At 45.6% G+C, this 27,393-nt stretch overlaps 1 protein-coding gene across 1 annotated transcript in view; it reads left to right on the top strand.

The window, feature by feature from the left end:
- Positions 1–8,895: 8,895 nt before the first annotated feature.
- The window catches only part of NPC1 (NPC intracellular cholesterol transporter 1), a 267,845-nt gene continuing 249,347 nt past the window's right edge, over positions 8,896–27,393 (top strand). Inside the window, exon 1 of the mRNA XM_086965644.1 lies at positions 8,896–9,203. Within this exon, the coding sequence (XP_086821770.1) occupies positions 9,120–9,203 (84 nt within the window). The 5' untranslated portion in view covers positions 8,896–9,119. The remainder of the gene's footprint in view (positions 9,204–27,393) is intronic.

Below are 27,393 nucleotides of genomic sequence, written 5' to 3'. Positions count from 1 at the left end.
CTTACTACTAAACTTCCAATATACACCCCAGTGTTGCCCCAGGCACATCATGCTGCCCTCTCAGTGACAGAGGAAGATGGCTCGGTACGATCGCTCAGAGATGCAGGCATTGTCACTATGCAGGACCTTTACCCGGATGGCACCTTCATCACTTCTGAAGATCTTCAATATATCACTAACCCTACACCATTATTCCAGTTCACTATCCACAGACTTGGGCGGGCTCTCAAATCGCATTACACTACATATCCTATCGAGAGACGGCGCTTCAATAGTTACAGCTCCTATTAACCACTCCTACTCGGAGAAAGTTAGTCACAAAGCTGTATAAGGCTGTACAGGCTGAAAAAACGAATACACCAGATCAGAGCCTTGCCTGCTGGAATGATAAGCTGACTCCTCCTTTGACACTCACCGAGTGGGAATATATACGTAACCTCACTAGCACACTTACACCCAATAAATACCTACGAATTATACACTTCAAGTATCTCCATCAGATATATCATACACCCCTTCGGTTGCACAGGTATGGAATGCGTGAGTCCAGGAGATGTAAGCGGTGCAGCCGCTTTGACACTGACTTTTTTCACCTCGCCTGGGAATGTGGGCTGGTGGCACGATTTTGGGAACAGGTGGTGGGCCATGTACAAAAAATGTTTGGGATAGAACTGCAATGTACACCCCAGGTCTGTTTACTATGTTATGTTCCCCATGTGAAAGGCCCTTTAGGCAAATGTGTACGCATCGGACTACTGATGGCCAAGCACTGGGTTGCGGTAATGTGGGAGGGCACTCATACACAGAAGGTCGAACACTGACTCAAAGACATGGTATATTGTAAGGGAAATCTTGAGCTGTACGCGGAAGAACTACCAACGAAGCCCAAGGATTTTTGGGAGCCTTTACGTCACTTTCTTCAACAACAAGCCCTAATCAACTCCACAGATGTAGCAAAATAAGATCCTGTATATTTCTGACCTGTCTCCCAAAATGTCAGCTGGGGTCATTGATTTGAAATATGACGGTCATGTTTCTTTGTATTGATCAATCACCCGTTGATGTAGGAGCTGCCTTGCATGGTAGCGTTTGCTGCTCCTATTCTTCGAAAATGCAATAGTAAGACTTTTTAAAAAAATACTTTTGGGTTGTCCACATTTTGAGGTATTTTTGGCTCCTACAAAAGGAACCATCACCTTTACAAACACTGTGGCTGGAGGCAAAGTCCCTGCAACACTTGAATAAAGGAGATGTGATAAATGCCCATCCCCTCCTCCTCTGGACAGCTGTGGCAGAAGAAGACTGATGCCCAGCAACAATTAACTGATTGGCTGAAGGACTGTCTGAGCAATATCTACTAACCATAATGATGTTGTGAGATATTTGCCATCAACATAGGACCCGGACTTTAACAATATTGTTGGATGTTTGCCTTATAGGAACTGCACTCAAGATTAAGCACAAAACATATAAATATTGGATCGTTCTAAACATTCAAGTACTGCACCCATCCTAAGTGGCTCATAGGGGTCCTCAACTGTCACTTTCTGAGAATAAAACTGGGCCAGTGGCTGAATATTGGACCTCGCCTCCTGTCCTACCTGACTTTGTTCTATATGGACCTCACTGCGTCTGTGCGCGTGGCGCGTTCCATCTCCTCCACGTTTTCTATTGGACGAGGCACCAGGCAGGGTTGTCCACTGTCTCCCTACCTGTACGCGTTAGCTATGGAACCCTTAGCGGCCTGGGTGCGGATCGATGCTCAAGTGACCAGTCTTGAATGGGCACTTGGACTGTCGGATCGTATTGCTCTATACGCCGACGATGTGCTATTTTTTCTCACTGATCTAGATAGGCCGGGACCGAGGCTGCTTCGCATCATGCAGATTTTGGGGGAGACTTCTGGCCTGTATATGAACCCTCGAAAGTCTATCCTCTGGGTTCTTGGGGGGGGGGGGCGGGTCTCGGTTCCTGGGCATCCTCTGTTCAGGTAGTTTCTGGGGGGCTGAATTATCTTAGAGTGTTCTTGTCGGACTCTGCCACCACATCTGTATGGGATCGCGTGCGGGACAGTTTGAAAACTTGGTCTCATATGCCTCTGTCTATTTATGGCTTGTCGGCCATCTTTAAGATGGTTTTGCTCCTGCGCCTGCTTTATCACCTACTAAACCATCCATATCTGATCCCTCCCAGATGGTTCTGACAGGTTAATGCGGCTCTGGGACAGTTTCTGAGGGGCGGTGGAGTGGTGAGAGTGGTCCTACGGACTTGTTTCCAATCCACATACTGCGGGGGGCTGGCGACCTCTGATATTTTATCATACTACATGGCCTCACACCTGCTAGTCCTTAATGAATGGTGGTATGGGGATAGGGCTGACCCGGCATACGCTGTTGAATGGAGGTGAATGGGGGGCCATACGTTACACACTATACTCTACTCTTCACCACTCCTTGCCGTCAGTAACAAAAATTATATTTCAAATCTGGCAGCAGGCGCTGCGGAGGATGGGTTGGTAGAATAGGTTGACCCGGGAGACCCCTCTCTGGCACAATGGGCGATTGCCGCAACTGGCTGCGCTGCCTGGGTTTCGTGGCTGGGACAGTATCGGCATCTCTTCTATGGGTGACGTTATGCGGAGGCCGGTCCTGAAATCCTTTCAAGATCTACAGAAGGACTTCCATATGCCAAAAACCCAATTTTACAGATATCTTCAGTTTAGACACGCCATCTCCCCTAGTTTGGAGGGTTTGGAGTCATTAGCCGAGTTCAGCCCGATAGAGGCAAAGGTGTTTATGGGAGATCTCCAAGACCACAAGATTTCCAAAATCTATCAGTCCCTGATTACCCATAGCTCCCCCACGCTGCTGCGCCTTCGGGAGAGTCCTGGGAGGGTGATGTAGGCCCGCTGGAAGAAGAGGACTGGACGGAGGCTCTGGCCTCCCCGCGAGGGCAGCTATAGCTATAAGCCTATTCCTTATCCACTTCAAAGACCTTCATCTGGTATATTTCACCAGAGTTAGGCTGTGGAGGGCAGGTCTGATGGCTTCCCCTGTGTGTCTCAGATGTGAACATGAGGGTACTTTGCTACATACAGTTTGGCACTCCTCTGCCTTAGCGCGATTCTGGAGGGGAGTTATGGCCTGCCTCTCCGAAGTATTGGGTTGGGACCTTCCCTGCTTGCTGAAGCTGGTACTTCTGCATGTTATGGACGGAATTGGGGGAAATATATACTAGGGTTCACCTTGGCTAAGAGGGATATTGCCAGGGCTTGGAAGGCACCAGTGGCGCCATCAGTGTCTGTATGGAAGAACGGCCTGGATTTCTGTATGGGCTTGGAGATTCCCATCTTTGCGGCCAAGGGGTGCCCCCTTAAACACTTTAAAATTTGGGAGCACTGGGCAGACTACTGCAGCTTAGAGCTGGATACCGTTTCTCTGGCCAGGTTCCTTGACCCGGCTTAACCTTCTACTTGGTTGGCGCAGGACATTGCCTCTTGGGCGACGACGGATCACGCTTGTATGGACGATGCTTTTTCTTTTGTGGTGCTGCTCTGGAGTGGATGCTAAAGCGATGGGGGGGTGGGTTCGTGGGGTTATGGTTCTTCTGCTAACAACTCATTTGTATTGCTCTTCATTTGTCCTATTTTTCTCACAAAAACAGTCAAAGCCAGAATGATGTACGTTTCATAAGCAGATGTTGGTGTCCCTGAGTGATGTGGTGGTGCCCCTGAGGGATGTGGTGGTGCCCCTGAGTGATGTGGTGGTGTTCTTGAGTGATGTGGTGGTGTTCTTGAGTGATGTGGTGGTGTTCCTGAGTGATGTGGTGGTGCCCCTGAGTGATGTGGTGGTGCCCCTGAGTGATGTGGTGGTGCCCCTGAGTGATGTGGTGGTGCCCCCGAGTGATTGGTGGTGTCCCCGAGTGATGTAGTGGTGTTCCTGAGTGATGTAGTGGTGTTCCTAAGTGATGTGGTGGTGTCCCTGAGTGATGTGGTGGTGTCCCTGAGTGATGTGTTGGTGCCTCTGAGTGATGTGGTGGTGTTCCTGAGTGATGTGGTGGTGTTCCTGAGTGATGTGGTGGTGTTCCTCAGTGGTGTGGTGGTGTTCCTGAGTGATGTGGTGGTGTCCCCGAGTGATGTGTTGGTGTCCCTGAGTGATATGGTGGTGTTCCTGAGTGATGTGGTGGTGTCCCTGGGTGATGTGGTGGTGCCCCTGAGTGATGTGGTGGTATTCCTGAGTGATGTGGCGGTGTTCCTGAGTGATGTGGTGGTGTTCCTGAGTGATGTGGTGGTGTACCCGAGTGATGTTGTGGTGTCCCCGAGTGGTGTGTTGGTGTCCCCGAGTGATGTGGTGGTGTCCCCGAGTGATGTGGTGGTGTTCCTGAGTGATGTGGTTGTGTTCCTGAGTGATGTGGTGGTGTCCCTGAGTGATGTGGTGGTGTCCCTGAGTGATTTGGTGGTGCCCCTGAGTGGTGTGCTGGTGTCCCTGAGTGATGTGGTGGTGTTCCTGAATGATGTGGGGGTGTCCTTGGGTGATATGGCGGTGTCCCTGAGTGATGTGGTAGTGTTCCTGAGTGATGCCCCTGAGTGATGTGGTGGTGTTCCTGAGTGATGTGGTGGTGTCCCTGAGTGATGTGGTGGTGTACCTGAGTTATGTCCCTGAGTGATGTGGTGGTGTTCCCGAGTGATGTGGTGGTGTCCCTGAGTGATGTGGTGGTTTCCCTGAGTGATGTGGTGGTGTCCCCGAGTGATGTGATGTTGTTTCTGAGTGATGTGGTGGTGCCCCTGATTGATGTGGTGGTGTCCCTGAGTGATGTGGTGGTGTCCCTGAGTGATGTGGTGGTGTTCCTGAGAGATGTGGTGGTGTCCCTGAGTGATGTGGTGGTGCCCCTGAGTGATGTGGCGGTGTCCCTGAGTGATCTAGTGGTTTACCTAAGTGATGTGGTGGTGTTCCTGAGTGATGTGGTGGTGTCCCTGAGTGATGTGGTGGTGTCCCTGAGTGATGTGGTGGTGCCCCTGAGTGATGTGGTGGTGTTCCTGAGTGATGTGGTGGTGTTCCTGAGTGATGTGGTGGTGTTCCTCAGTGGTGTGGTGGTGTTCCTGAGTGATGTGGTGGTGTCCCCGAGTGGTGTGTTGGTGACCCCGAGTGATGTGGTGGTGTCCCTGAGTGATGTGGTGGTGTCCCCGAGTGATGTGTTGGTGTACATGAGTGATATGGTGGTGTTCCTGAGTGATGTGGTGGTGTCCCTGGGTGATGTGGTGGTGCCCCTGAGTGATGTGGTGGTGTTCCTGAGTGATGTGGTGGTGTTCTTGAGTGATGTGGTGGTGTTCCTGAGTGATGTGGTGGTGTACCCGAGTGATGTTGTGGTGTCCCCGAGTGGTGTGTTGGTGTCCCCGAGTGATGTGGTGGTGTCCCCGAGTGATGTGGTGGTGTTCCTGAGTGATGTGGTTGTGTTCCTGAGTGATGTGGTGGTGTCCCTGAGTGATGTGGTGGTGTCCCTGAGTGATTTGGTCTTGCCCCTGAGTGGTGTGCTGGTGTCCCTGAGTGATGTGGTGGTGTTCCTGAATGATGTGGGGGTGTCCTTGGGTGATATGGCAGTGTCCCTGAGTGATGTGGTAGTGTTCCTGAGTGATGCCCCTGAGTGATGTGGTGGTGTTCCTGAGTGATGTGGTGGTGTCCCTGAGTGATGTGGTGGTGTACCTGAGTGATGCCCCTGAGTGATGTGGTGGTGTTCCCGAGTGATGTGGTGGTGTCTCTGAGTGATGTGGTGGTTTCCCTGAGTGATGTGGTGGTGTCCCCGAGTGATGTGATGTTGTTTCTGAGTGATGTGGTGGTGTCCCTGATTGATGTGGTGGTGTCCCTGAGTGATGTGGTGGTGTCCCTGAGTGATGTGGTGGTGTTCCTGAGTGATGTGGTGGTGTCCCTGAGTGATGTGGTGGTGCCCCTGAGTGATGTGGCGGTGTCCCTGAGTGATCTAGTGGTTTACCTAAGTGGTGTGGTGGTGTTCCTGAGTGATGTGGTGGTGTCCCTGAGTGATGTGGTGGTGTCCCTGAGTGATGTGGTGGTGTTCCTGAGTGATGTGGTGGTGTCCCTGAGTGATGTGGTGGTGTCCCAGAGTGATGTGGTGGTGTTCCTGAGTGATGTGGTGGTGTCCCTGAGTGATGTGGTGGTGCCCCTGAGTGATGTGGTGGTGTCCCTGAGTGATGTGGTGGTGTCCCTGAGTGATGTGGTGGTGTCCCTGTGTGATGTGGTGGTGCCCCTGAGTGATGTGGTGGTGTCCCTGAGCGATGTGGTGCAGCAGCACAGAGACTGAAGCTAAGAACATGCAGGGTTAAGTGCTACAAAGCACATTCAGTTTATCAAAGCACAGAATGCTGGAGCAGGGAAAAAGCAAGGGGAAACAGGAAAACACAGGGAGAGTGTATAATGAAAGAAGCAGCGAGGGCTGGGGCTTGGACAGGAATCTCGAATTACCGAGAATTACACTTAAACGTGACTACAAGATATGAGTGGTACACATGGCATACAAATAATATGGCGACATGGAAGCCTGCAACTTGTTAAGAGGGGGAAACGTGCATAAAACACATGTATGAATAGTAATTCCGTAGATACAGGGAGATACCCTAAAGATTTCACTAAAACAAAACAAAAAAGCAGGCAGAAGTAAGGAATCTACGGGATGCACGAGACATGCAACCTTTGTTTTTGTTTTCCTCCCCCAGTGCACATGGCCAGAGACTGGACTGGATTATTTTCAAAGCAGCCGGTTTTATTCCAGGCTTTATTTGGTCTCATTAAGAAGGTGCCCCGCCCGCCAGCCTGGGTCCTGTAGGGGAGTGCACTCGCGCCCGTGACGAGCTGGGAAAAGAGACTCCTCAAAGGAAGAAACCTTGTGAAAAGAGAGGTTTGTTTACAGGACTGATTACAGAGCCGCCGTCAGATTATGTTCAATGTCACTCTAGCGCCAGTTAGGGTGTCTTTCTTTCCCCCGCTCTAATAAAAGAGTTAACAGTTCCTCTGGGTGGATCTGGCCTCTCGAGTATCGCCTTCTCCACAGTAAAAAAAAAAAAACAAGATCTGTACTACTCTATGGAAGTACACGCGGAGAGCATATAGAGTATATACATGTACACGCACACGATACACATTTGAAACAATCGATACATTTAAAAAAATGCATTAAAGCATCACAGATGAGCAACATTCACCTATGGTTCCTGCTCCGACTGTTTATAAGAGGTGTTATTAAGCAGGCGAACGGTGTAGTAATATAGGGTGCTGTTCCAAAAAGTATATGCTAATGGTGGCTATAAACAAAACGTTGCGGTTGGTTACAACAGTGGGTACAAAACAAATTAATAAGATTGTGTACGATGGTTTCATGTTTGTTTTAAGCAAGCAAAACGGAAAGCACCAAGGGAAGATAATATTAACAATTAGCAATTGTGACTTGCATGTGTTTTTTGTATGACGCAGGGTTGTAAAATAATGTTTTTCGCATAGATATTGTAATATGCTGTTTCTGTTTGTTTGTGTGTGTGCATTGGGAAAATGTTGAATAACATACGATACAGAGATATATGTGCACGTTTAGGAGCGCTGCTTCTAAACATGTAAAAGCAAACACCAGCAAATCGGTTTTGTAAGTTACCCTAAATAATAGGCTAATACTGTAAAGCAAAAGTAGCATGAAAATATAAGTTAAAGCGATCGCGGCAGCAAAAGTTCTAATATTGTAAAAAGGCTCCCTTTTACATTAAAGAATGCACCAAGATGTGAGGAAGTAGAAGCGCTATAAAAATGAAGGAGACATATAACACCTAGTAAATGCAAAACAACCCAAAACAAGCTCTCGGCATTGCTGTGGGGGTTGGGGGGGCCATTGGGCGGGGGAGCGGCAGCCTTTGAAGTCTGATGCCGAGGAACAGACAAATGGTGGTGGGCAATGTGCACTCGGGGCGGCAGCCTTTGAAGTCTGATGCTGAGGCACAGACAAATGGTGGTGTGTTATGTGGCTGGCGACAAATGGTGGTGTGTTATGTGGCTAGCGTGCACGCGCATAGATCACATGAACTGTAGGCGATCCGCAGCCATTTTGGTAGACACTTAGTTTCCGCTTACTATAATCTCGCCGGAGCAATGCGCAAGCGCATTGGCTCAGGCGAGACGTAAAAAGCGCTTTGGGGTAGTAAGCGCTATATAAATGCATTTACAATACAATACAACAAATAGGCTTAAAAAGAAAGGAACTTCAATCAGGTACAAGGAGACATCTTTTTTTGTCAGATGGTGAATTAGGGCGAAAAGAAGGCGGCAGCACCAGCCACATCAAAATTAATGAAAAGGCATAGAGGTGGATTCGATTGATCATTATGCCCCGTAGGAACCATATTCCATTTACTGTTTAAGAGTACCACAGCACACGAAGTTAACGAATGATATCTTATAAAGAACTATTTACTCATATCAATTTCATTTAATGTCGCTAAAATAATACATTTATTATGTTACTATTGAAAAACATATTTATTAGACAAGTTTGTATAAAATATTGTGTATATATTATATACGGAAACAATCAAAATATACAATAAATGAGATTCTCATTAGTAAAGAAAGCTTGTTAGGTATACCTTTTCTTAAATTTACATCTATCCTAAAGATGTTGGTGGGGAAATATTCCACTCAAATATGGCGGACGGTTTGCAACGAGATGAATAGAGCCCTCAGTCAGCATGGTTTTCGTTAGTCTAGTTGTCCTTGATTGAAGGCCGGCCGCTAGTCAGTGTCTCTTCGTTGCTGGTTGGAGGATGAAGGCCCCGTGGCGTCAGGAGGCCCCAGTCACCGGTGGCGTGAGCAGGAGGGGCCAGGCAGCAAAGAATGTATGCAATCTAGAGCCGCACAGGGATCTGGAGAGGCGGTGACAGCAGGGAGGGAGGGACGCTTCGCATCATCCGGATGGGGAGACCCTCCCCTTGACAGACGCACGCCTGACTCACCGGTGACTGAGGCAGCTGACCCCTCCTTCATACACATCGGTCCCTTGCACACAACGCAAACTGTGGCACCGAACTAGCGCTCTTGGACCCGCTCAAAACAATTACAGACCCCCCAGCCATGTGGACCCCCTCCTGCAGAAGCCTTGGACACGCTTTCCCGGCACTTCTCATCCTGCTCCTCCTGGCTTCCCAACCTCTGCAGGTCAGTAGCGCTCCCAGTCCACTGTGGACTTTTGGAATCTGTTTGACCCTTGTGGAAGCAGAAAAAACACTCTGAAAACAATTCTGTAGGTATTGTAAAATGATTAACTTATACGAGGGTGTTGCTCTCTCTTTGAAAGTCAACCGTTATTGAGAACTTGAACGCGTCTACTGTTGAAAAAACTCTTTACCGGGAAGATGAAACGCATTTTGTGTTTAAATCATAAATTGCTGTTTTTCATAAACTCTTACAATACTAATAGCAAGTTTTAACTGCAAACAAAACAGTTCTTCGGAATCCCATACACTGGGGACAACGAGTAGCAGCAGAATGGGGGTGGTGTCAAAAGGGCTGATGTCCTACAGTTAACTTTTACTTTTTATTTAACATGTGCCCCAAATAAAGTAGAAACAAAGACACATCCAAATGTGTCAGTGAATCTGTATTGGCCTACATTAGTGGCCAGAAGCAGTCTGCCTTTTAAAAGGTCTTACCGCGTTGATGCACCTGCAGCATAAATCTTTGTGTACCAGGCAAGTTCCTGGGTACAGTAGTTGAAATAAGATAACGTGCGGCCAGTGCGTTTGCTGGCGACATCTGTATGCAGTGTAGTTACAGGATTGACTCATTGTGAAATAGCATAAAACATAGTTCTGTTGCTTACTGCTTATGTTCCAGAGAGTCTTGGGTGTTACCTTCGGTCACAAGTTGGTATCCTTATTGCTTGGAGAACTATGTACCAGCATTAAGAAGCTGCACTCAAACTGCAAAGCATACGTTTAGAACCGTATTGTTTTTCCCAATCTTTTGTAATTCTAAGGTTGTTAAAAATGGTTCCTTTGGTTAGTGATACCCACTTACTGGAAATGCTGTCTAAGTGGCATTCATACCTCCTATGTACAAAGCTCACAAATTCAAAACCCTCCTTCCAAATAATAGTTTATCCCGTAAAAACTTTTGAAGTGACAAACTGTGTGTCTACTTCCTAGATGGCATTGGCATGAAGGTGTCAAGCACGTCTAACTTCCAGCCAAGATTAGACTTGAACAAAAGTAGTGTTGATGGCCGTTTGAGTGAGTCATATGTCATGCAAGCCATTGGTCTCGATCCATACTAGCAGCTCCCGATGTTTTGAAGCAAAAAATTGCTATATTTAAGTCGGTGAGAGTAATACATTTTCACCATTGTTTTTTTAAATGTTGGCCCCAGCTGAAACTTAAAATAAGAGACCCCTCTCTCACCCTCAGGCTGCAACTCTGAGCACACACTACACACAGTGCAGGCCCTCCTGAATGTGTCCCATGGATGGCAAATTGTCCTGGGACACACTCGCATCATTTGATTGGGTCCAGCCTTGATCTAACTCAATAATCGCTGCTGGGTCCCCCTGTCATCCAACACTGAATGTGTGCATTTTGTAAATGTTATATATTACTAAAATGTATGTGGGTGGCTGTGGGTTTTCATGGAAATCTGGTGTCCCTAGAATAAAGACACTTATGTTTTTGGAAAGTTTGCAGCAGTTTATAAAGCGGTATCGGACTAATCCTGATCACATAAGGGGTTGACAAGACTGAGTTTCCCAATCATGTGGCATTCCAGCAGTATTTTTCATGCACATGACAAAGTCAATGCTTGGAGGAAGACCACTGTTTCCAGCATAAATTCTGATTACAGCACAAGAGACTTGTTAAGTGCGCCTGTCTAAGTAGACAGTGAATGGAACTAGTATCTATTTGTTGTAGCAATAACCTACCTATTCGATGTTGCGATTATTTGTTTTGCAGTAAAATGAGGTGACGGACTTTATATATAGAAAAGTATGGTCTTAACCATTTATTGAAAACGTTAATAATCTGCTTCTCTTGCCTATGAGGGTAAATGGTTTGTTATGGATTTCAAAATAAGGCCATGCACTGTGAAAAGTGTCTGATTGGATTGTAAACAGTCATTGGATGTAAATTGAAACTAAACTGGTACAGTGGTGACTGGTGTTGGTCCCTTGTTTTTTACTCATAATTTTGAACTTGACCTACTTGACAATGTCATGAACTGGTGAGGTAGCTCCTAGAGCTAATGGACATTGTACCAACGAACTTCTTACCAAGAACAGAGGTTTCAACTTAAATGGGCTGATTTCCCTCTCATTCCTCAGATGATCATGAATTATCATTGACTTATGACTCTGGTGATGAAGACACCTGCTTCTAAATTGAAAGCTGTTTATTTCAGGCTGTAGACCGAATACTTGAATTATTGTGATAAATGTACAGCTTAGCCTTCCTCCGCCAGTGGTGTAGTCACCCACTGGATTCTGCTAAGTCACTTAAAGCACTGATTTACAACAAAAGGTCTGAACTGAAATGCTAACTGAAGGCATTCTTGCCTTTTTGGATTGCAGCATTTTACATTCTGCTTTTGTAACTGATTCCTCCTGTTGTGCATCTCCCTGTGCCCTCTGCTGCACATCCTCTGTATCCCCCCATATGCACATAGCTGTATGCCCCTCAATTGGAGATTGGCCTGTGTTCTTCTGATATGCAGAGCATACTGCTTACCTCATGCTCATCACTTGTTGCAGCTCAGAGCCTCATTACCCAGTGTTATATTGATGTGCGTCACCCAGTACTTCTTTGTGGTGCTTCTCCCTGTTCGTTTGCACATGTTTATGTACCACAGATAGTCTTTATGTTGGTCTCTGTGTATGGATGCCTGCTTGGACTGTTGGACAGTGAAAGTGGAATATGTGTACCTGCAAGGAAATGTTTTTCGACTCTGGGAGTGCACTGAAGCCTGCTAACTAGACCTCCGTGCCAGTGCCCTGACCCTAAAGTGTATGTCAAATTGACTGTACCCAGTTGGAAATGGCTAACTTACCGAAAGTCCCTTGTAAATAGTCTCTGGTACCCAGGGCAAGTAAGTTAGACGGGCCTGCAGCCCTGATTGTGCTTCCCTGGTAGTCCCCCAAGTGAAGTAGTGTGGCTCACTGGTTAGAGGCGGCAGACCCGAGAGCAGAGGACGGCCTGGGACCAGGGTTCGATTTCCGGCGCGGCAGGTTTCTGGACCAGGGTCAGCGGACTCGATAATTCTCTCGCCTCGGTGCCCACTCTGATCAGCGATCACACTCGGCAACTCTGGGCATTAGCTTGCCTCATCTTCACTAACGGCCCCACCAGACCGCCGGGGATGCCTGGTCTCACCCTGGAGATACCCATTAAGGGACCATCTCTCAGGGAAGCCAGGAAGGGTTTCGCAGCGGTCGAAGCGCCTTGGGACCCTACGGGTAAGTAGTGCGCTATATAAATGCCTATACATTACATTACATTACAAGTAAAACAAGTTCCCCAGTCCTCCACTGCAGACTGGTAGAGCATTCATACACTGCTATCCAGACGTTGCCATTGAAAGCAATTGCAAAGCCACCACCTCCGCAGGAAATGTGTGTAAGTCACCCTTCTAGCAGACCTGCTGAGCCCCAAAGCCAGGGTGCAACTTATGACAGAGTCCTTTACATGCCCTGACAGTAAAATTCACGAAACAACTGTTTTTACCGTAGAAAGGCTTGGTCACTTAAGTGGCGAATACAAGGCCTCACGCTGACCCCTGAACTATGCTAACTCCTGAACAGTGCTACCAAAGTGTGGCACTGCAAGGTATCAAACAACTTGTTACATTAAGCCCGACTTGTATCTCAAATCGAAATTAATGTAACTTGTTTCAGTGTGCAGCTTTAGCAAAGCTAGCACTCTGTTGTCTTTAAAACTCCTGTGCCTTCCCAGGGACATATGGAGCCTGCTTCACAAGACAGCTTTTGGCCCTCCTGGAGAGACGTGCCAATGACTCTCAGGAAGGAGAAGAATGAGGGATTACAGTCCAGAGTGGTGTCACCTCCCCCCTGCAGGATGCCACTTGAGTGTTTGTCCTAAAAGGTAGGTTTCAAAGGTGGAGCCCCATTTGAAGGGCAGATGGGCCGCCCCATTGTTGGGAGAGACAAGCTGGCACAGGAAGCAGAGAGGGGAACCCAGTTCCCAAACTGGTATTACAGGGGGTGGGGGAGGGGGGGGGGCTAGACCTGAGGTAGCCACACCCCAGGAGTGAGCTAGTAAACTTTCAACACTGACAGATGGGTCTCTCCATCTTCTGAGTGGGCAGAATGGTGCTCCCCTGCTGGCACTTTCTGAGCATAAAGGGTACACCTCTGGCCCCCAGACCTCGGATCTTGACCAACTTGGAAGAAGGACCAAAGGAGGACTGCCCTGATGTACCCAGGGACCAGCAAAGAGTGGCTGAAACTGCACCTGCTGCATTTGGTGGCTAGTTAAGAGAGGGACTGCTGTGTCCTGCTCAAGAAGAAACTGTCTCCAGAGATCAGTCAAGCCTTGAGAACTACAAGGTCCAGCTGACTGGCCTCCTGTTTGCAGCACAGGGACACAACAGCTGAAGAAGCCTGCTGGGGCCAAGTTGGTAGTCCAAAGCTTTCAAGTCACTACCACCACCGCCATATAGCAACCAGGACCAAGACCTGACACACAGTTGCACCTGAGTTCGCTGAACACGGGAGTGCTGTCAGAGCTTTGCTGGGACCATCGGACGGTGAGTTATCGACCCAGGAAGGATTGGCCTGTGACCGCGACAATGAGCGACTGGTAGTCTACTGCCGACTGGACTTCAGCAAGACCGGAGAGGACTTTGTGAGACGTCGACCCTGCACTCAGGACCCCCTCATCATCTTTGTGGACAGAGGAATCCCTGCAGAAAGACCCCCGTCTACAGTATCACATCCACACCATCTTTAGAGCCAAGGATCTTGCTGGCCCCCTGACAAGCTTCCTGCTGGAGTTGGTCGCCTCAAGTGCTTCTAACTGATCGCATTGACACTTACCTAAGTTTTCTTTGAAAAAGTTTTATTGTTCAGTTCGTTGGCTTTGCCAAGGCTTGTTCATGGTTGAGCGAAATTGCTTTGATTTATTATTGCTTGTAAAATCAATATCTCCAGAACCCTCCGGTGGATCTTTTTCGTTCTAGTGTCTAAATTCTTATAAAAAATAGACAGAATTTTTATAAATTGGTGTTAGATTTCTTGAGTGTTGGGTCAGTTTCATCTTGAATTGTTATGGTGCTGTTTAAATGCTTAACACTTGTTCCTTTGTGCAAGCCTTGTTGCTTGGTGCCACAACTACCCAGGGTTGAGGTGAGGTTGAGTTCCTATGTATCATATTGTATCATTTATATAGCGCTTACACCTATTTGCCGCGTTGAAGCGCATGCCTACATGGGTAGCATGCAACATCATGTAGAGTGTGTGGTTGGAAGTGTGTTTACTTTGTTTTGATCCTGTGTGGGAAGTGTTTCCATGTGCTTCATGATGACCACTGAGGTGCGGTTATTGTGTTATAGGAGGCAGTACTTAGCAGTGTGATAAATGAAGAACTGAAACACTTTTTATGGTTTTCAGTAAACTGGCAGCTTTGAACAGCTCTGCAGATCCCTTGACGGTATTTCTTACGTATGTAGCTGGTTACTACACTGGGTTGTTCATTCTGAGATATTTGTTTGAATTTGAAGGCCCAAAGCCGCCATAAGTTAAATGGCGCAATGGTGTGTGTATGGTCTATACATAAGCAATACACATTGGCTCTGTCAATACTTGATACAATGCAGTTCTTTTAAGGGACAGTAAAACACTGGTCTTCCTGAAGGGAATATCGGTCACTGTCGTGTGCTGCCGAATCACCACTACTTTTTAGTTTGTGTGCATATGTACACACACCCATGGTTTGCATTTTTATACGCACTGAGTTTATTTTGTCATTCATTCCTTTTCAGTTGAACTGTTCTTTGAGTTTTTAGTTATGTAAACAGTTAATGCTGGCGAAACAAGAGGCTCTCCCAATTCCCCCGCCGAAACTCCGGTTGTCTAGACAAGACTAGTACAGTGAACACAAATCCGTTTTTGTTCCTGATAAACTTTTCATGGCGGTTTCTGTTTTACCGAACACGAGAGATGTTTTAAAAATGTGTATCTTAAACTGTTTCTAACAATAGCGATGCATGTGTTACGTAAGTAAACCCTTTTTTTTAAATTCTAGTTACCAGTGCATGCACTATTAAACTTCAAGGAAGCGAGAGAACTCGGACACAGTGTACTTTCGAGCAATGTGCATTGGGGAGCGTCGGGCCTCTGACGTACAGTATCTACTTCCGAAAGTCACGGAGCATGGAGAAGTTTGCGTGTTTGTAGCTTCCATTGCTGATTTATATCCTCTTCCTTTTTGCAAGCGCGTGTGTTTGTACGGGAAGTGTGCACTGCTCGTACCGTGGATGCACCTGATGTTTGTGCAAGAAAAACATACTCTGCTTCTGTCCCTGTACTTTGAGAAAAACCTCTTCACTATAAAAAAAAGTACAAATGTGGTTGGCTTTGCCAATGCTTGTTGGTAGGACATGGAGTCATCAAGTGACCAAGAATCTCTTGGCCATTGACTTCCACCACTGGGACCACAAAACTTTGAAACTGTCTTAATTTAAATATCCTTCTTAAACATTTTCTTCACAAACACTCTCAAAATGTTGGTTTTTCCACACCTGTGGAGGCATTTACCTCTTGATATGGCTGACTTCTGCTTTATAAATGTAACTGTATGCGAGCTTGTGTGTAGAAGATGAAAAATTAGAAAGCTTAACGAAAATGCACCAGAAAGAATCATAATGTGACACTGTGGGAATGATGTATTTTGCTGGATCTACTTTCCAGGAGAGCAAGAATTATAGAATCCCGCCAGGGTCACACTGACCAGGCCTGGCCATTATCTAATGTTGTTTTGTGAGCAAGGCAAGAGGTGCCTTACAACCTTCCTTTGCAGGGATGACTACTGTGCGCAGTTTAATTGGAAGACTTCGATTTGATGCCACAAAACATGCGCTATTATGATTGCAAATTTCCTTCTCTGGATTATTTCAGGGAGAAAATAATCTTTCTAAACCAATCCCCCCCGCCCCAAATTATTGAGGAAAGTGAAAACGTTGAAAAAACAGGCTGTGATCTGGATTTTGTGAAGGACTTCATATCTGCCTGTCTGTTTAGCAACATTTCAGTTCACATCTCCAAACTTGAGTCGAAAGCACCAAGGGGGTCTTTCACATTGCATTTTACTCCGGCGTTCCTTCTGGGCAGGCCCGTACCCTGACCTAAAGCTGCCACTTTCAACAGACACGTGGACAAATCGGATAGCTTTTTATGCTTCTTCTATACTTTCCCAGTGAAATATGAAGTTAAAAACTACCAATCACTATTTAACTAATTTGAGGTATGTTAGTGATATGTATACATTATTTTGCATAAAGCTGCCTTTGACTAGTGAGCGTAGCAGCATAAATAAATAACAATAAATGTGACTTTCAGGTACTGTGCCAACCTTTAATTTTGAAACATATCTTCACTAGAAAATATTAAAGTGCAGTGTTGTCAGTTGCTAACTCCATTTGCTAGGTTGAGGCATTCATTTCAAGGAACTATGTTACTTTTACGAGGTTGTTAATTTCCTTCCTGCTCTGAGAGCTTGATATCTTTTAACAATCATCAATCACAGCTTACAAAAAGCACTATGGTTACTCCCAGTACATCTTTTTTCTATAGTTTTGTTGGAAAAAGTGTTCACTAATTTCTAAATCTGTAGCTTTGCATGTGTAGTGCCTATAAGTGAAATAATGGTAGTGCACAGTAACTAATATCAGCATTTTGAGTTATAAACTACAAAATCACTAACCAATATTTAATAATAAGCAGTAGCCTAGTAAACTGCTCACAAATAAGGAAATGGCTGGTAATATTTGGCAGATATGTAGCGGATAAGCTGTACGTTTGCTTATGCATTACTACTTCAATGTTAGGGCTGCTCTTCAGAAAGATAGAAACCATGATGGTGGGAGAAAAGACCTGCATTTGAGGAAAGGAACTGAGAGACCATTTTTGGTTATGGATTGGGCAAGACATTGAGAGTTCCACCGGTGGTTCTGACTGAGCTTCCCATAGTTACTGGTACACAGTTATTATGATTGTATGGCGATCTGCTGTTTTTAGGTCGCAGCCTACCTATGCTAAAGATATCTTACGGACTTTCAGAAAGTTGACCTGGAAATGCATTCCGCCAGTTGCTTGCTATTGGCTTTGTGATATGTAACTCACGTTTTCTGGCTTTACATTTACTGGCTTTATTTGCTTTATGCTGTTCAGCTTGAGTTCGTACCTCTCCATGCCAAAGCTGTGTTTACAGTATTCTTCCACAAACTCGTTTTCTGTAATAAATAGGCCTGTAAACCCTGTTCTTATCTTGTCACATTTACTCCGCAGTCAAAGACAGAGGTCATATGTCAAGCTATGTCTTTGAGGGAGCCTGGTGTTTAATTTACTTTCGGCTGACTTCACTGTGAAACTCTGTTTGCTGCTGAAATAAAAGCATGCTGAAACTAAGGATTGTGGCCTGGACTTCGTTTTCTTCTGGCACTGTGGCAAAACGAGAACTGTTGGGGATATGGATATATATATATATATATATATATATATATATATATATATATATATATATATATATATATATATAAATACATCTCAAAAGATATCACAATCTTCATCTGCACAAAACATTTACCTTTTACTCTTGGGGCATAAAGTTCACTATTGGCATTCTCAGGGTGGGTGGAAGCATGAACGTTTCTAAAATCATGTTTGAAAACTATTTTTAAAAAAAACGTGCACTGATTTAGTCTGATATACTAGTAGTACTAAGATGTAACCGTTCTGCATGTGAATGAAATACATTTTTGCAGAGACTTTCTGATTTTTAACTCTTTACAATTTTTTTTTTTCTTTATAAATGAAGGTGGCTTGAAAGATGTGTGCAAGGCACCTTGTTACTTGCTTCATACAAAGTTCTGTAGGGCGATTGCGGCCCCCAGACTATAGATCTACATGGACTTTATAGTATAGATTATACAGCAGCCCTGGCTTCAGAGCAGCATAGTTGCAGGTAAAAAAAAAAAGCAAAAAACGCTACAAAGCAAACAGTGCTGGCTGTGTCATACAGCTATATTTCATACCTTTCAGCCATTTGCAATATTACTAAAAAACATAGATCTTGCAAAGGTGACACCTATTGGCTTTGCCAGCGCCTTTTTATTCTGTTGTTGAAAATTAGTATGAAGTCTTTATTTATTTTTTTAAAAAGTGGTATTGCATTGATCCTTAATTGCAGCCTATTATTTTGAATTCGTTATCAGTCTTTTTGATCGCACCTGTTTTCTTTGATTTACTGTATTATTGTTTATTTATTCTAATTTTGTAAACTCATGAGAAGTATTTTGTATATTTACATTTTTTCTTTAATTTATTGTAGTGCTCTTTGTTATTTAGCAAGGGGATACACTTTATATATATATATATACACACACACACACACACACACACACGTGTTCTTTGGCTTACCTTGGTTGTTTCTCTAATTTTGACTCTGCTGATTGAACTAAAATCTTTTGACACAGTATAAGGTAAGCCTGGCTGCGTTTGTGTCAAGCTTCCAGAGGGACAAAGAGAGGTTGTTTAGTGTCTTTTGTGGTTTACCCCAACAAGGAGTGTGGTTGTTGCTCAAAAAGGGTTTTCTCCCCGCTCGCAACCAATAACTCAATTTCCGAAATGGCTTCTCCCTTCACATCCCCACTCCTCATGCTCTCTGTTTTGCTCCTCTTCCCTTCCCCCAGCCACCCTCCCTCAGTTCCTCCCATGCTCCCATAGTCTTCCCTGATTGGTGGTGTTCCTCAATGCTTCGTGATAGTGTTTTGTTGCTTCCCCTATTCCTGTCCAATTTTTTTAATTTGAACAAAAGAATTCGGAGGGCCCACAGTGGGGCACCTCTCTTTATAATCCACCTTTGTTTTTTAGTTTTTAATTTGCCACTTGATCTTGAAACCATAAATTGCAAAAGAAATAGCTAAACGGGCTGCTGTACCATCACACTGGAGTTGGCCTTTTTTTAAATGTATTTTTTATTATCTGATGATGTACTGTATTAGCAAAAAGATTTTTATTCCTTTTGTGGATGCTGTTTAGTATCAGCAATAAGCATTGGAAATTCAAAAGATCGGCTAATTGTCTTTCAAAGACCAGACTTATTGGCATTGCGGCTTTCAAAGATAAGACCTATTGGCATTGTAATCCATGATTTCCCCTGATTGCCAAAGCTTGATTTCCCACGTAATGGAGGACTTTATTTTGTATTTATAACATAGCTGTTTACAGTAGGGAACTTCCACTCATACAAGACCACAAGTGAGGGCGAATTGAGCCCTAGTAGTCTTATTAATTACTAAAATGAAATACTTCTTGGAGTGTGCTTTCTTCACTTGCAATATCGGGTGGCAGGGACTTTAATTTGCTGTTCACATAGTATTTGTGTGAACCCTAGGAGATGTTAGCTTGTTGTTGTCCCTAAAAATAACTCTTGAAGGAGTTGTGCGTGAGAGTACTAACCAGTCGAGGAATTGTACCTCTACCATACTTTTATGCATTGATACCTTACTAGACCTTGGCTGGAATGGAGTTGGGGTTTCAGTTTGTCCTGCACATCAGTACTTGCTTAAGCCATCCTATGCACTTTGCACTACGCATGTTGTAGTATGACTTTAATTTATTAAGAAAGGTGGCCGCAGTCAATTGTGCAAAACTGATGGTGTGGGCCCGACTTGCTATTGGATGAGGTCAAGGGAGCGTATGGGACATTACCCTAAGTGGTCTGCTATACTGGCTGTAACAAGGCTTTGGGGCCTTCCTTTTCATGTTCTGGGATGCTTCGCGCCAGGTTTTCACATTTCTGTGTACTTGGAACTTTTTCTGTAACTGCTTCCTACTGGATAATGCATAAATTGTTGTTTAGTCTTAAATAAGGTAATTTTGGATGTGACTCATTTAGAAGTAAGCTGGATTTTAGGCCAGAGAAAGAGAATAGGTTTACAGGTCTATCTGCAAACTTCAGAGCAGTGGTTCTTAACCTTTTGTCTTCTGTGGACTCCTCACTTATTGATCACTGGAACCTGGGAACACCCACTGCATCATTACTGGATTTCCCGGATCCCCACAGAGTCACTACTGGAAGTTGGGGACTTTGGCCTAAACATTTTCGATTATTTGAACCGCAAAAGAATACACAATAGAAACAAGCTTTCATCAAACAAATACATAAATTATCAAATATTTTAATTCACAAAAAAATATTTTAAAAAATCAAAACTTTAATTTTATTGAGACGGTTGGAGCTCTTCTAAATTCAATAGAGCCCACTCATTGTCCATACTATTTTCTGTTTGATGCTCTTGCACTTCTCCCAAGAATCAATTTGAGGATGCTAACTTAATTTTTAGCCTCCAATTTCAAATTCCTTGACATTCACAAAGTTTTAAGATTTTCAGTTTTACCATTTTGCTTCCACATTTACATACACCTTATTAACCTGGTAAAAATATTTAATGTTCTAAGCAGTCTCGGATCCCCTTAATAGACTTTGCAGACCCCATGCAGAGAACCACTTTATTAGAGTTTGTAGGCTACAGGGAGCAAACCGAAGTGGAGTACTCTGAATGTTTTCACGGTCTCAAAGTGGATGGCGCAATATAGTGCTTCAGTCCGTTACACTTCATTTTAAGTGTCATAGGTATAGTTTTTACTCAATATACAATGGCACTATAGTAAATTTGAATATTCCAAATAGGGTTTTTTGGCAATTTTCGACTGTTCACTGGATTGTAAAGTCCCAGGGATAGAGTTCAAAACTACCAGCAGGTGAGTCCAAAAAAATGAATAAAAAGGGTCACTTTTCAACAAGTGCAAATACACCTGCTTGTAGCTGCTGATACAGCAGCGTTTAAGCAGGGATTAGGACGACATTTTCCAAGAATGAAAGGAGGCGCTGACTCAGCAACCCAGTTTACACAAGCATTGGCATAGCCAATTGGTCTCGCTTTCGGGACCTTATAAGTGTTTAGCCATGCAACAGTTGATGTTGTTGCACAAAGGATATTGTGCTGCATATAAGTTCCCAAAAGTGAGACCTATTGGCTATGCCAATGCTTGTTTATTCTAACTTTTAGCCATGCTGAACAGACTCCCTGCTGTACAACATGGCTAGAGGACCTTGGTAAAGCTAATAGCTTTTGCATAGGCGAGTGAGACCAATGTTTGCCAATGTGTCCCTTCACCTCCTTATAGAGCCTCTTTGGAGATCGATAATTAAGCTTTTGTTGGCCTCGTCCTTTTAGACAGCTCTGCTTTGTGAGGAAAGATTTACCAACAATTCTGAAACTTATCCATCATTGGTCTACTCATTAATATTAAAGTCTTCATTAATCGGTCAATTAACGTCAACTTGCCTATCTAGTGCATTAATGTTCTTGAAGTTTGGTTACAGTGCTGTCCATTACCTTGAAAGGAGTGGAAGGGAGCGTACTTCTAAATAGAAGTTGGGGGGGGGGGAAGACAGAGCTAAAGCTGACAATGACTAAACAATGGTGCTGTCAACTCCTCCTGTGCTGTGAGATGAGTGCATGGTTTTGCTACAAAGTCTAGGCATGCGTCATTTGTGTTTTCAGTGTCCTTTCAAGCGGCAGGGTTTCTTGCATGGGGTCTTTGAGTTATGGGGTGCAGCCTTGGACATGTGCTAGGATTGTGTGCAGCACCCCATTTTGCGCATTATTTCTAGATTCGCTTTTATATTAAAGTGGATACAGATGTTCCAGAGATTTGTGGGAGGAACCTGGGTCGGTGTTAGTCCAGATTCTGCCTTTGATCTGAATAGTTCAGCGGTTTCTGGTCTATTTTTTAATGTGCCTGAGTTTCCACCAAGAAACATACTTTGTTGCATTTTTGTTTTCTGGCTTGCGATTTTCCTGGCATTTTCACGCGTCCGGGCATTCCTGTCAGAGATGTCATTACGGCATGATATTCAAATGTATTGGGAGATAATTCAGAAGAAACTGGGCACAGTAGACTAGTTCACACCATATCCTAAAGCAAGCCTTAATGTAATGCTTGTGTTGAGTTGATGTGGAGTAGCAGCCTGAAATCTAACTAGAAGTGTGTAATGGTTATTTATGTTAATATGGCAAATCTTCCGTCACTTGTGTTGGAGCAACCTAGTTTTTTTCTGCAGATGCTGTGCCAAAACTTCCTACTTCTATCAGTCTGCCGCATTCAAACTGCTTCACGTGAGCATGGAAGTGGAGAGGTTGCTTAGAAGCCAGTCAGGCAGTCAGTCAGTCAAAAGCTTTTATTAACGGTTAAAAACCATAAAAAGACATATTTACACATTTGCAAGTAAAAGTGACCATGTTAAAACATACAGTACAGTCTTTAAAACGATACTAAATTCGTACAAAAGTTAAGAAGATTAGGGAAATACGGACGCAAAAAGCTCTACATACAGTACATACTCGCGCTAAAAGATCACAGACAGTTTATTAGAAGGGGCCTCATGGGCTACAAAGTTCCTACTACTACAGAAACGGGGGTTAATGGTCTTGCAATTTTTAGTACTGCACACCTTGTGTACCACATGGACAGGAGAAAGCTTGCAGTTGCGAACACTGTCAGGGGAGTGGTATCATATTTAAGAATTGTGAAAACCTCCCTTAAACCCCTGGATTTGCAGAATTGAATAATCCATTTGGCTCTTGTGCTTGAGTACGAGGGGCAGAAGAGCAGATCGGGCAGATCTGTCTTTCTGCTACCTGCACACCCTGGGCAAGAACTCGCCAAGAATGAAGCGTTTGACCACTTATGTGTGACACCCCCAAGAGGCAATGAGCCGTGTCTAAACTGGATATAAAGTTTCTTGGCTAGAGGAGGCTGGTTGACATCCAAGATTTACTCAAAGTTGGGATGAGCCTTGATGTCAAGGAAGGTGTTAGTCAGCCTGCCCATGGAAGAATTAGATAATATAAGATCCCTACGGTGGCGCTTTAATGCCAAGCTCAAGGATTTCTTGGAAAGCAAAACACAAGCCTCCTCGGGGGACGACCATATTTCCCCCATACCGAGAGCCTGGGAGAGGTGCTTGATTTGCTTTAACCATGGGATTTCCCCACGCCCCCTCTGGATAAAAGATCCCCCAGGTCCTCCCTATAGCTCACAAGCTCAGGTGTGGACCAGAGTCGTCTCCAGTACAGTAGCGGACGGTTCGAGACCATCTCCTGGATAAGCACCAAACCTAAATCCAGCCTTTGGGGGGTAAGGGAGGTACTCCGGGGAAGTCTCAAAAGGAGCCTGATGAAGATATTCTCGGTGAGGGATAGCGGGGCAGCACTGACATGACCCCATAGATCCGCACCATAAAGCGCACCTCCTCTTGCCTGGGCTTTATAGATTTCCACGGGCGGACCCAGCAATTTAAGAGAGGTCTCGTTGAAGACCTTTAGGTTACCGCCAGAGGATTGGGCCAGCTTCAAGTTGGCCTTAGCCATGTGAGATCCCCAGTCCATCCTATCATTTAGGGTAATCCCCAAGTAGTCGAAAGTGGACACTCGATCCAACGCCATTCCATCCAAGTGGGGATGGGGGCAATTGGGTTGTTTGATGTTATAGACCATATACTTGGTTTTAGAGGGGTTAATCTCTAGATTCCTCAGGCTGCAAAAGCGGCAAAAATCCTCTAATGTGCGCTGGATACCCCCAGATGACTTTGACAATAAGAGGGTATCGTCGGCGAACATTAGGGCCGGTATTTTTCGCCCAGCCAGTCTAGGGGAGTCCAGATCTCTCGATCCCAGTAGGTGTGCTATCAACCCGTTGAGGAAAAGGGAGAAGAGCATGGGCGCTAAAACGCACACCTGACTCACTCCCTTTTCCACCGGGAACGGAGCCGACAATTCCCCACCCCTCCCGTACCTCACCCTTGCGTACGTGCCCTGGTGCAAGCGTTTGAATAAATCGCACAGGTAGGCCGGGGCACCCATCGCGAGTAATATTGCCCAAAGCTTATCCCTCTGCACCAGGTCGAATGCGGACCGAAGGTCCACAAAGATCAAATACAGACTACCTGCCCCCAGAGTGACTGTCTTCCAGTAGACCAACTGTAATCTAAACAGTTGGTCAGTCGTATAGACCTTTGCCGAAAGCCTGCTCGGAGGGGGGTTAGGATGTGATGGTCGTCCATCCAGCTCTGCAACCTAGTTAGAAGGACACGGGCGAATAATTTCTGGAGGACATCGATCAAACTAATGGGGCGGTAGTTGGCCGGGTCCAGGGGAGAAGCTTTTTTGTGTATGGGTATGATTTCTGCACCCTGCCATGTCGGGGGAATGTCCAGGCCGTGTATAATGGCGTTGAAGTAGACACAGATGTAAGGGGCCCAGACCCTCTGCGCGCTCAGGTATAGATCACCAGGGATCCTATCTAAACCCGGTGCTTTCCCCGAAGTCAAGCTTCTACGAGCCGCCTGAACTTCAAGGAGGGTGCAAGATTGGCAATCAAGTTCAATAGCCACCGGGTGAGTTGGTTCGGATATACTAATTTGGGCGGCTATATTTGCAGAAGAATCCGAAGCTCTAAGTGAATCGAGGGGCTTAAAATGGTCAGGCCAAACCTCTTCACTAAGGTTAGGGATAATGGCAGATGTACCTGCAGCCGACCCCCCCCACGAACCAAGTTCCAAAAACACCTGTAGTCACGGGCATCCAGCGCCACTCTGATATTTTCCCATCTATCAGCCTCCCACTCAGACCTGGCCTCCCTGATCAAACTTTTGTACATTTGCCTAGCGTTTCTGATACTTGACTGGAACCCCAATTTCACCTCCTTTATCAGAGTATCTTTAGCCGCCCTACAGTTTTTATTAAACCAGTGATCATGCTTGTTTACCCATGGTCTACCAGTCTTAGTGGTGTAAAAAAAGTCGGCCAGTGAGCTGAAAAGCGTATTATGGATGGGCTGCAAGGCCTGGGGGAGGGAAAGATCACGATTGCAGCTCAAGAGCTAACCTCAACTAGGGCACATGCTACGTGATACCTAATACATCTGCCACCCACCGCTTGAACCAGGTTGGGATTAGTGGTGGTCTCCACCCCACCCTGTTCTTTTTGGTAACCCAATGTAATAGATAATTCTAGTGACAGTAGGTTATGGTCACTATCAACCCTTGGGTGTACAGAAAAGGCTCTCGCTCGGGGCCAGAATTCCACATTGACCAGGATGTAATCGATGGTTGTGCTTTTCACTGGTCTGTTGAAGGTGCATAAACCAGGGATATCAGGGAGAAGTCTGCCATTACACGCCCTAAGGGAATGAGTTACAACCAGCTTATTGATCGCGAAGGCCAAGGGCAGTAAGCGCTTTTCCGGATACATAGAACATTCCGGAATAAGCCAAATGTCGTCCTCTTCTGTTGTTACAGAGGGGATCCCCATGAGCGGTTCAAAGTGGCAATTAAGGTCGGCGCCAATGATTTTGTGGTAAGACGAGGGGAAAGAACCTAGAGCCTCTAAGATGGATAATCCCAGCTGGTGAGGGTAGGGGCTTAAATAGATGTTAATCACTGCCAATACCATACCATCCTTAAATGTGAGTATAGTACAAAAGATGTCCGGGCAAAGGGAGTCAATTACCTTGACTGTGCACCCCCAGGTGCACTGCAACCCAGGTGCTCAACCCCCGAAGGTCTTCCCCCAAGGTCCCTGCACAGCCGGTGTGTGATAGGATGCAAATCCTACCCTAACGGGAGCTGACAGAAGCCAGGTCTCTTGGAACTGACAGAGATCGTATCCGTCCATCAGCTCTCCCCACTCCGGATTGTGCAACTTAGTCCCCAGCCCGACTACATTCCAGCACCCAATCCGAGAGCTACGAAATGGCACTCGGGCTGATGGATCCTCAGTGGGTTGGAACACACTTGGGGATATAGCTGCTATGCGTGTGTGTGAAAGGTCAATGAGCTAGTGGCCTTTGATCTGAGAACCCATTCCTGGTGCCCTGCCTCAACACTTGTACCCCCCACGGCCTGGCTCCTAGGTAAGTTTAAGACCCTTCTGCCCGCGCCCAGGGGCGATGGTAGTCAATCCACGTCGCTCAGAGCCCAATATCTATTACCCACTGGGATGTTATACTCTAGTTCATGACCACCATAAAAAGAATAGATTTGTTCCGGCTTGGGTGGTGCCGAGAATCGTGGGTAAAAATACCCCAGGTAGCAAGTGTTTATTGCACCCACAGACACAGGCTCTCCACTACCTAGTATATGTTTAACCACTCCAGGATCCCTCAAGTTGATAATTACACAATCGCCACCGATATCTTTGGGTCTAGTCCCTAACCAGCTGACTCTTTGTGCGAATAAGATCTCCCCTAGGCCGGATGCTGTTAGGGGTCTATACCTGTTTAGCCAGAAGACGATTTTATTCTTTAGCTCGGAGAAAGTTTCACCACGAATGCTGACCAGAGGTGGAACTCCCGTGAGCACCACCGCGTACGGTGATGCTTCTGGGGGTAGCTCAGGACAAGGAGGGAATTTTTTAGGTCCAGTTTCAAGAGGTTTCGGGGAGGAGTTATGTTGTAGTCTACACAAGTTTGGGTGCTGAATTCCAGATATTGTCGGGGTGGGGAGGAGACCGCATGGTGTCGGGCCTGGTACAGCTGGAGGCGCATTGGGGCAATTAGATAGACCAGAACTAGTTGAGGCTCTAGTAGATTTCTGCATAGTTGCAGAAGCCGGGGCGTGTGTAGGTTTAACGGGGCGAATACTATCGCCTGGATTTATGCCTATAGGGGCAGTCCAGGTGGAACCAGAACCCACTGTAATGTCAGAATTCCCCAATGGGCTAGTTGGCTGGTCTCTCCCTAAGCCTTTATTATTAATCAGTGAGACTAATCTGTCAATCCTGGAAGACAAGGATTTATAGTGGGAGGCGATAAGCTGATCTATGTGGGCCTGGAGATCAATTAATAGGTGAGTAGCTCACACGGGTGGTCCAGTGGGAGGAAAGGGAGGGCCTGACTCGGACTGTGGACAATCAGGAATGGGAGCTGTTCTTTTAGCTTGTTTTTTTGCGGGTTTCAGGTTCTTACGTCTGGGGTAAGGTTTAGGGGCCTTTGTGCCCGCTGAATGTTGGGGGGACAGGGGGACATCTGTAGAGACATTCACTTCTGGCACCATCTGAG

The sequence above is a fragment of the Lissotriton vulgaris genome, chromosome 4_1 (assembly GCF_964263255.1).
Source record: "Lissotriton vulgaris chromosome 4_1, aLisVul1.2, whole genome shotgun sequence".
Classification (NCBI taxonomy): Eukaryota; Metazoa; Chordata; class Amphibia; order Caudata; family Salamandridae; genus Lissotriton; species Lissotriton vulgaris.
Note: the sequence above shows the minus strand (reverse complement) of the source record. Positions and strands in the feature narration are given on the sequence as shown.